Source organism: Gymnoscopelus braueri, assembly GCF_963280865.1.
Source record: "Gymnoscopelus braueri genome assembly, chromosome: 8".
NCBI lineage: Eukaryota > Metazoa > Chordata > Actinopteri > Myctophiformes > Myctophidae > Gymnoscopelus > Gymnoscopelus braueri.
In genome coordinates, this window is record NC_137609.1 from 6,670,176 (window position 1) to 6,680,950 (window position 10,775).

At 42.5% G+C, this 10,775-nt stretch overlaps 1 protein-coding gene across 1 annotated transcript; it reads right to left on the reverse strand.

Annotated features, from left to right (window-relative positions):
• Nucleotides 1-6,539: 6,539 nt before the first annotated feature.
• On the reverse strand, nt 6,540-7,964 carry LOC308090036 (zinc-binding protein A33-like; the record flags this gene model as incomplete). The annotated part of the gene is made up of 1 exon (XM_080435062.1): nt 6,540-7,964. One exon carries the CDS (start codon nt 7,962-7,964, stop codon nt 6,540-6,542), a length of 1,425 nt encoding a protein of 474 aa, XP_080291188.1.
• Nucleotides 7,965-10,775: the final 2,811 nt, after the last annotated feature.

Sequence of the window (10,775 nt, forward strand, 5' to 3'; positions counted from 1 at the left end):
AAATGTGTTTTGCTAATTTTGACCTGCTGGTGGCGCTATAACATGCCAATGTTAAAAGGGTGGCATTTGTTCGTCAACGTAGTGCAAATGTGCATTCAAAGTTTCACCACAATCGGACGCTGCGTTCATGATTTGCGGCATTTTGTTCAAAACGGTTCACTCCTGCAAACACACAGTCAATGTTAGCCAATCAGGATGGAATATGAAAAATCAAACAGATCCGTCTTGATCACATGACTATAGAGATCATGTGTACCTATTTGCGTGAAATTTGGATCAAATCTGAAGGCTTAATATAAAAAAAATGTTTTACATAAGTCTGCCTCCTGGTGGCGCTATAAAATGCAAATGTGAAAAATGCAGGGCAAAGGTTTTTCCTTGGCCTCTAGAGAGTGTGCACACAAAGTTTTACACTGATCGGTGCAGTTATAGGTAAAAACACGAATCGGCCTGTTACAGCGCCACCATGAGGCTGATTTGAACATTTTTAAATGGCATTTCTTCCTCGGCCTAATGGGAATGTGTGAGCAAAATTTCACGGAAATTGCATGCTGTGTTCATGATTTGAGGCATTTTGTTCCAAACGGAGTACTCCTGCAAACTTTGAAAGCCAATTTTTGCCAATCAGGATGGAATATGAAAAATCTGAAATCAGCCGTTTCTTTTAATGACTATAGAGATACCGTGTACCGATTTGGGGGATTTTTGGCCAAAATCTGTAGGAGTACTGTCCAAAAATGTGTTTTGCAAAAAGCGGCCTCCTGGTGGCGCTATAACAGGCCCATGTGAAAAATTTGGGCCAGAGGTTCTGCTCTGGCATCCAGGGAGTGTGTGTGCACAGTTTCTCTGCGATCAAGCCAACGGTGCCGGAGATTAGCTGTACACAAAATGACAGAAATGACGGACACACGGACGGACACACGGACACACACACGGACGGACGGACGGACGGACGGACAGGGGGTAAAACATACTCTCTCGCCATGCCTTTCGGCCTGGCGGAGACAACAAACCTCAGTCCAGTTCCTGTTTTTTTTTATTATTGCCATTGCAGGTGTGACGGAATTTCAATTCACCTCCTCCTCAGTGCGAGTCAGTGCGCTAGAAATAGAACAGAATGAGAAATGATACATTCACAACGAGAGAAGACAACATTTCAACCTTGAATACAAAAGATCTACTGTACACGCACGCACGCACGCACGCACGTATACGCACGCACGCATGCACGTACGCACTTTTACTGCCCCTAGTATTGAAGATCCCTTGTATAATATTGTATGTCTTTATACTTTACTGGAGCATTTCCAATTCAGTAGGCTACTTTTACTTCTACTCCACTGCAATTATTTGAAAACGTTAGTTACAATAGTTAAAGATTTTGATTACAAAACAACCACTTCAGCCCTATATGCATTTTTTGCCATTTGAAAAGAGCCGCGTACACTCTCAGAGTAAAAAGAACAGTGCAGAGGTAGTGAAGTTGGATGGTGTAGTTAGCCAAGTTTCAGTTCAAAATTATTGACCTTTTAGAATATAGTCCATAGTGTAACTTGTCCTGCACACCAAGGAAGCTGACATTGCAGAAGAAAACTAATACCCATATTATATACATACAGTTTGGCAGTTATTACACTGAATGCATCATTGAGTTGTACGATATGTAGTGACTGAAGTTCCCTCAGTCACTTTCAGGGAATAGTGACTTTGGCATCGGTTACAGCAGGGCTTCCCAAAGCGTTGCATGTAACATAAAATGAGAACAGAACACTGCACTTCTTGACCTATAACTCTTAAACCGTATAAGTCCTAAAGTCAAAATGTACCCCTGGAATCCGTGGATAGTAATAATAATAATAATAATAATAGTTCACACACATTTCTGCCTGACAATATTTTCAGCTATTTAGTATTTTTGGCAAAACGCATTGTTTGCTACTACCCCGGCCATTTGTGCGCTTTCTTCAAAACACACTTCATGCTATACGTCAAACCCCACACAAATCGGCATACGCATTTTCTCTGGAGTGATGTGATCAATATGTACAGTATCAGCCAATTCTATTCCAATTGGCTATGACTGCCTTCCAAAGCTTGCGGGCCCTGGGTCTATATGGCAACCCGGCCTGGTGGAGACCTGTGCTCTGAGGAGCAAACTTTTCTAGCTTATATATATTCATTTTTTTTCATTTTCCTGTCCTTTCCAATTGCCCCCCCCCCCACCCCCCGGTGGCCCCTGACATCTTGAAATCCTATGGGTCATAGGGCTTCTTCAGCAAGCAGGGCCTTTTGAAATGATCATGATATAGGAACTCCTGTCACGTTCCTCACCCGCCCACACACACACGCACGCACGCACGCACGCACGCACGCACGCACGCACGCACGCACGCACGCACGCACGCACGCACGCGCACGCACGCACGCACGCACACACACACACACACACACACACACACACACACACACACACACACAGCCATACGCTGTGCCCGTTATAGTTGAGAGGGAGGGGAAACAACATGCATGATCATTATGCATTACAGGCAGAGTGAATAATAACCATATATACTGTCCAGTGGAATCTTTACAATCTCTGCCTACACTCCTCCTCTCTCCTCCTCTCTCCTCCTCTCTCCTCTGTCATCTTGTCACCTGCTCCGCCAATAGCTCTTAACCCATTCAATCCGGGAACGCATCTGTGTCATTTTAGATTTCTTTGGGCTATTCAAAAATAGCAGATATACAAGCTCATAGCACGGCACTGAGTGAGGCGCTATGAGCTTGTAGATCTGCTATTTTCTGAAAAATCTTGGAAAATATCTGCACATTTTTGAATATAATATATAATAATAATATGAATGTTACAGGGAAATTGGCATTCCAGGGAAATTGAAAGGGGAGCGCTTGTTTTCACCGCCCCCCAGGCAATTCTGTAGAACCAACGCTAGAGGGCAATGCAAGCCAGACATGAGCCCCACACCACACACGCACGCATGCACACGTGCACAAAAGAGCACGCACACACGCATGCGCACACACGCACACGCACGCGCGCACACACACACACACACACACACACACCCGAACAGCCTTATTCCATGCAGTTGAAGCACAAGGGGGCGAGGGGGCGGGGCTGACGGGCTATGTTAGTGTAGTGAGTGGCAGTTGGGGCAAACGCAGTCCCCACAACATCATTTACAATTCTGTGCCTATCGGTACATAACTCGGACGGCGCTTAGTCGACTAGCAGACCATCGGCCGGTCGGCGCGGGCACTCGCGCCTGGAGGCGCTTGGGCGCGCCTCCTCGGCCTCAAGGTCTGCTGAGTCGGCGCGCCTCCGTCATGGTCCAAAACTATACTTTATCGGCGAAAAAAAGTAGTCCGCGGTTGTTTGAAAAAGTAATGTCCCAAGCGGGAGTCAAACCCAGTCTCCCAGTGGTAGTGGATGGGGAGTCCAATGATTATCAAAGTGTGCCACTGAGACATGTGTTTTGAAGCAACATTTTTCACTTCCAATCACTGCTTCTGGGGGAACACCATATTTTTTAGATGGGGGTCTGTGGCCAAATATTTATCATTTTGGGGGTCCTTGACATGGAAAAGCAGCACCACTGATATAGCGACATACTGTACAGGATTTTAAAATCATTTTTAGTTAATGTATTTGGCCGCAGACCCCCATCTCAAAATATTTTGTTACAGGGACCCCCCCAGAAGCAAAGATTTGAATTACAAATGTTTAAAAATATATATATTCCAAGATTTGCAAAAAAATTCGAGATTTTTCAAAAATAGCAGATCTACAAGCTCATAGCGCGGCACTCGGTGCCGCGCTATGAGCTTGTATATCTGCTATTTTTGAATAGCCCAAAGAAATCTGAAAATGACACATAGATGCGTTCCCGGTCCTAATGGTTTAATGCAATGGTTGCGTGCAGAGGGAGGAGAGAATCAAAGAAATAAAGGAGAGAAAAAAAAGAACAACATCCTAGATAGCAGCTTTGCTTTGGTAAGCTGAATTGATGGAGACGTGAGATGAGAAGAGATGGGGAAGAGAAGAAGAAAAGTAGATGACAAGGCAGCCCAGGCGCTGCTGTTGCGGAAAATAGAGGTGTGTATGGGTTGGATTTACTGTAGTGGGGAGGGGGAGGGGGGCAGCAGCACGGGAAATGCCTCACAGGTATATTTTGCACGTTCAGTAGTGAAAATGAGCATATATATCGTTGTTGTCGGGCAGAAACCTATTATATATTTTTTGGTGTTTTTTCGTAAATTAACGCCCTGCTTGATCATACTACAGCGTCACACAAATGTATAAAAAAAGAAGCAGATCTACAAGCTCGAAACGCGGCGCGAAGCGACACGTATTGAGCTTGTAGATCTGCAACTTTTCAGTTTTGGACATACTGTATGAGGTTTTCCACCCGACAGAGAAGATACTTACTCAAGTACTGTACCTATAAATACACTTTTGAGGTATTTTTCTTTTTTTTTTACTGTAGCCTACTTGAGTATTTGCATTTTTAAATATTTATTCTACTACTCCACTACATCTCCTGTGCCTGTTCTACTTGATTAAACGACAAAATGAAGGAGGTTTTGTAAAAACAAATTTCACCCACCTCTTTAATCCATTAAGACTGGGAACGCATCCGTGTCATTTTAAGATTTCTTTGGCTATTCAAAAAATGTAGAGCCGCAAAAAAAAAATGTATCGTGAAAATGTGTGCACATCTTTGAATATAAGCGAACATTTGTCAAATATTTTGTTCCATGGACCCCCCCAGAGGCAATTAAAGATTTCAGTTACAAATGTTCGCTTTAAAAATATATATATATTCAAAGATTTGCACAAACTTTCACGATTTAAAAAAAATAGCTGATCTACAAGCTCATAGCGCGGCACCGAGTAGCCAAAGGAATCTTAAAATGACACAGATGGGTTCCCGGTCCTAATGAATTAAAGAAATAGCTCACCGAAAACATTACTTATTTTCAATCAATTACACACCCCATGAAGCATTGCATTCATGGAGACTTTGGAGACTCAAAGAGTCTACTTTGAGTCTCCTACCGGATACATTAGCATCTTTCCGCCGGTCATCAAATTATTGGCTTAGGAATGCGACAAAAAAATAATAATCTGGGGTGTGTAATTGATAGAAATTAAGTAATTTTTTGGGTGAACTACTCCTTTAAACCTGTAGCGATGTGGCAATAAGGTTGATTCTCATTATTATTGTTGTGGAGCTGTTTCTTTGCAGGCTTCAGTGATGAAACTGGACTCTATCCAGCTGGACTGGCTGTGTCAGCAGCATTGAGGACCCTGCTGCCCTGTTCCTTATCCTGTCTGGACCCCCCAAAGCCTCTAGGGGCCTCGGCTGGGACCACCCTTCTCTTCTCTATACTGTGATTGGTGGGGGGGAAGTTGAAGGCCGGGCCTTGGCAGGTGTCCAATCACCCTATAGGTCAATCCTGTTGAACCTGTTAAAAAAAGGATCGCAGCTGGCTGAAAACACACAAGCGCGCATGTGCACGCACACATGCATGCACACACACACACACACACACACACGCACCCCCCCCCCCCACACACACACACATACACACACGCAGGCATGCATGCATGCAGGCAGGTAGGCGTATGCGCGCACACACGGACGCACGCATATGCGTGCGCACACACACGCACGCACGCATGCACGCACGCACACACGCACACACACACACACACACACACACACACACACACACACTTGTTATTATCTCTCTCTCCATTAATCTGTATCGCCATTATTTCAAGCATCATCTTTGTAATGTTATTTTAATACGTTATGATTTAAATTCCATTATCCAGTTGTGCTTTTCTAGTACTGTATGTTCTTAAAAGGCTTTTTTGTATTCGAAAATAGCATATCTACATAGATCTGCTATTTTTGAATAGCGCAGATAACTAATATACTGTAGCAACATATGCTGTTATGATTTAGGGAACATTTTTAGATATGTATTTGATATATTATCTCAAAATAATGTGTTCCAGGGAATGCTGACTGTTACAAACACACGTCTGACTTATACTCTCATCATCTTTAATAAGATTAAATACATCAACAGACATCATCACATAGAAACAAATTGTGAGCTTGTAGATCTGCTATTTTCAAAAGATTTGCAAAGTTTTGAAAACTTGAAATGGGACATTTTGCATAATGAGTACTTTTACTTTTGATACTTTAACTACATTTGATGCCAATACTATTATACTTTTACTCAAGTACATTTTGAATTCCAGACTTGTAACAGAGTATTTTCTACATTGTCTGTCTGTCTGTCTGTCTGTCTGTCTGTCTGTCTGTCTTTCTGTCTGTCTGTCTGTCTATAATACCAAAGTCATTCTAAACTGAATGATACATGAATTAAATAATTATTGCAACCGATTTAAAATGATAATTAATGACCTGCCAGAGAATATTAGCCCTTAATCAATACCAGATCAATATATTCTGTAGGTTTCTTATTGGAGGCTAGATGTTCTAACTGTGGTTTTCCAGAGTGACACAGATCTTCCCTGGTAACATTTTCAGAGACTTAATACCATCATGACCAAAGAATGGAAACAGTGTGTCAGTGAAAGTGTGTGTGAAGGTGTGTAGGTGTGTGTTAGAATCAGGATCAGAGAAGGACAGCTGTCCTCTGTCCCAGTCCAGCTGGACTCTGATCTTCCAGAGTTTCTGATTCACTGAGAGAACAGTCTCCTCGTCATCAGGCCCTGATGAGGAGACTGTTGTGTATTTACCCCTATGAAAATGTATAAGCCAGTCTCCTCTCCCTGTGTCTCCCTTCTTATGGTAAGACTCCACACACACACCTACTACCCATGTGCAATCGTGTACAACCTCAACATCCCAGCTGTGAGACCCTGAGTTAAAGCCCTCAGAACCCAGGACTTGTCTCCAGTAGTCAAACCTCTCTGGGTTGTCAGGAAGCTTCTGCTTCCATGTTAAAGATATCACACTGGTCAGATCTCCAGACATTATGAGATATGGACTAGCAGTGTTGGGGTCCAGGATCACAGGAGTGTAGGAGACAATGTCCTTCATCTTGTCCCAGACTTTGAAGGTCAGGTTCTTCAGGTGTTTGTCCTCGTCTATCAGCGCTCCTGAGACCGGCGGTGGGTCCTGCAGGGTGAGCTGGACTCCCTCCATCGTGGTCTTGTAGTTCTGCAGGAATGAGACGTGGTCGTCGGCTCTCAGCTGGTCCTCAGCAGCTTGGCTTGCATTGGAGAGGGTTTCCATTTTTCTGCTCAGACCCTCAATCCTCTCCTTCACCTCCTGACTCTTCTGAGCCTCTTCCTCCCGCAGGGCGGCGATCCTGGCCTCCTCTTCCTCCTGTAGGAACCGACGAAGATTCTGAAACTGTTTCTTAATCTGTGTCTCTGTTTTCCTGGCCTGAACCTTGATGTGATTTTCTGTTCTGTCGTAATCTGTTTTAACTTTATCAAAGACGTCCAGTTTCTCCTTTAAAGGCTTCAGTGATTCCTGGACTTTCTGTTTGCAAGGTCCAGACGCTTCGTCCACAGGTAAGAACTTGTGTCCCGCGTGTTCCTCTGAATTGCGACACACGAGACACACCGGCTGTTGGTCGTCCAGACAGAAGAGCTTGAGCTTCTCACCGTGTGCGGTGCAGAGGACCTCAGAGATCACCAACAAGGAGCTCCGGCCTTTCTCCTCCAAGAGGTTCTCACACAGGTCCTTCACAACAATGTTTGTAAGAGGATGGTCTCTGGAGCATCTTCTCTGACAAAAAGGACATTTATTTGTCGAACTTTCCATCCACCATTTCTGCAAACAGTCTTTGCAGAAGCTGTGGCCACAGGACAGCACAACGGGATGTTTAAAGATGTCATGACACACGGGACAGGTCAGCTCCTCTTTCGGAACAGTGAAACAGGAAGCCATTTTCTCTGCTGCTCCCTGCCGTTCCCTGATCTGGAATGTTCCCTGATGCTGTTACACCAGAGGAATACTAGAACACAAAACAACGATAACATTATGAGTATCAATTGTACAATTATCTACCAATCACACTTGCTATGCAAAGATGTAAAGGGTATTTAAGTTGCACAACTCAGAACCTTGTCTTTGATGGTTTTATAATACTAACATACAGTACAATACAAACATACACTAACAGTTTTAGGCCAGTAGGTTATAAACATAGAAAAGGAAACACAAACAACAACACAACAACAAATTACTGACATGAAATATACACACAGAACTATAAAACATAATCAGAAATATTATACATTTATCGTTGTGTAAACACGTTTTCAATTGTTACCGTCAATCCCTCGGAGCTCGCAATGGAAAATGACGAACGCAGCAATAACACCCTGGTAACTAGTTAGTTACACGCTTAGAACACTTTGTCCCTTTAATGAGCATTCTCTCTATTTATATGGGTTTGGTCTACCCATGTGGGTGTAACCTTCTGTTGATTAATCATGTGACTTGTGTATTGACCTAAACGTGGAAACACAGGCTTTAGTACTGTTTGTTCTATAACAGCCACCGTCCCCCAGCTCCTCATCTGACCTAATCAATCAACACTCTTATGTGACTCTCATGTGACTCTCATGTGACACATGCAAGTCCCCCGCCGTGGACCCCAACACCACAGGTCAGAGCTGTGGCCTTTAGAATCTGTATATATGTGTACCTATTATGACTAAATATCCATCTGAAAATAAGATAGTAAATATAAATTCTACTAGAAGGCCACATGCACAGGTAACATGTCAATACAAACGCCACCGTTACATCATAATAATAGATTATTCTACATATGCAGGCGTTTACCTCTTCAGTTATAACTTTGGTTCATAAACGAACACAAATAATAATAATTACAATAATAACCGTAAACTTCAGGTGCTTGAAAGCCCTGGATAATTCTACACACAATGTTATCATAAGACAATGAATCAAAGTTCATTTTCTTGTAGATAACTGGTTGTACTGTTGCTCCCAGTCATAAATAAATGTAGTTTTTTTTTTTGTGCGTTATAAGAGCATTAGTACTCAATGGATATTCCATGAATAATAATAACTGTTTCAAATACACCACTAGAAGATGGTTTGGTTGGTATTATACTTATTATACTTTTAACACATTGCCTGCCAAGCCCGTAGATCTACGGGCTGGTAAATCCACCCGTTATCCGCCAAGCCGTAGAACTACGGGCTAGGGTCCTTTTTGTCTTTTTTGTGTTTTACATTAGATTGAGTCCTTCCGCACATTCAAGTAATATCATTCATCTAGACCACAGTAAGTTGAAAAATCTTGTGATCCAGTCACGTGATCATCACATAAAACACATTATTACAAAACACTAAAGCCACATAACGTCAGGGGGTCCGCCAATCCGCTCCTATCAAACCAAAAGTTTGATCGAGCAGAGCACATTCTGACTCTAGGCTGCCTGTGATCAGTGAGCAGGCGGGGCAAGTGTGTGCCCGTCACATGCTCTCGCTCGTGCTCGTATGTGCACACGAGCGGGGGAGGGGATGAACTTTGAATGAAGTTAATCACATGGATAGAGGCGAGTCACTATAAGTTAAAACAAACACAAAATCAAGACCTTGAAACCGCTTGAATTAAAGAGGCCCATAATCTCAGAGTTTGAACCTTGTGCTCTGAACAGAACAAAAACACTTTATGTTTTGATATTATTGTTCTGGTTCTAATCTTGTTACAGTATCACTGAGAAGAAATATGGTGCTGAGCAATTTCATGATGTTAAGAGTTACTGATTCATGCTGATGTGTAAGCATGATTGGAAGAAAAACATTGCACTAAAGGAAAAGGCTGCTATACTGTATTCCACGCATAATGGCCTTTAAGCACTTTGTGTTTTATCAATGTAAACCAAAACAAAAAGCTTAATGAGATGATGGCTATCATGTGTCCTTTGTGTTGTGGTAAAGCTACAACACACATTCTCTGACAGCTTGGAGATTTTGGGAGTAATTTTCAGCTCCTTAAAATACACTGAGCTGCAGCAAGCAGGTTGAATCTGTATCTGTATCAGCCTGAAAATGTGTCTCTCATCTCCAGTCCAACATGTACAGAGGGTTGTGTTTAGAGATAGAGATGATGGCTGTTTTTGTGATTAGATCTCAGAGGTGGCAGCAGATCATCTGCCTGCGCAAACATGTACTCACATCATGTGACATTTTGAATTGTATTTGCTCTCTACTGCCAAGCTAAAGGCAGCGGGGTGGAGTATCTTGCATTCGCCCCTGTCTGTCTGTCTGTCTGTCTGTCTGTCTGTCTGTCTGTCTGTCTGTCTGTCTGTCTGTCTGTCTGTCTGTCTGTCTGTCTGTCTGTCTGTCTGTCTGTCTGTCTGTCGCTTTGTGAGCTTGTAGATCTGCTGTGTTCAAATAGCCTACGTACAAAATAGGGCTGAAGTGGCTAATGTATGTTTTATAATATAATAATTTATATCTGCAAAGTAACTAGTAACTACATTTTTCAAATAATTGTAGTGGAGTAATTAAGTAAATAAGTACAATATTTGTCTCTGAGATGTAGTGGAGTAGAAGAGATGTAGTGGAGTAGAAGTAAAAGTATTGAAGTATTGAAAACACTCCAGTAAAGTAAAGATTTCTCAAATTTGTACTTAAAGGTTTAATGACATTCACTTTTACACCACATTCAAAGTCTTTGTCCTGGTCCTTCAAAAGTGTACAAAAAGTTTTAAGTGA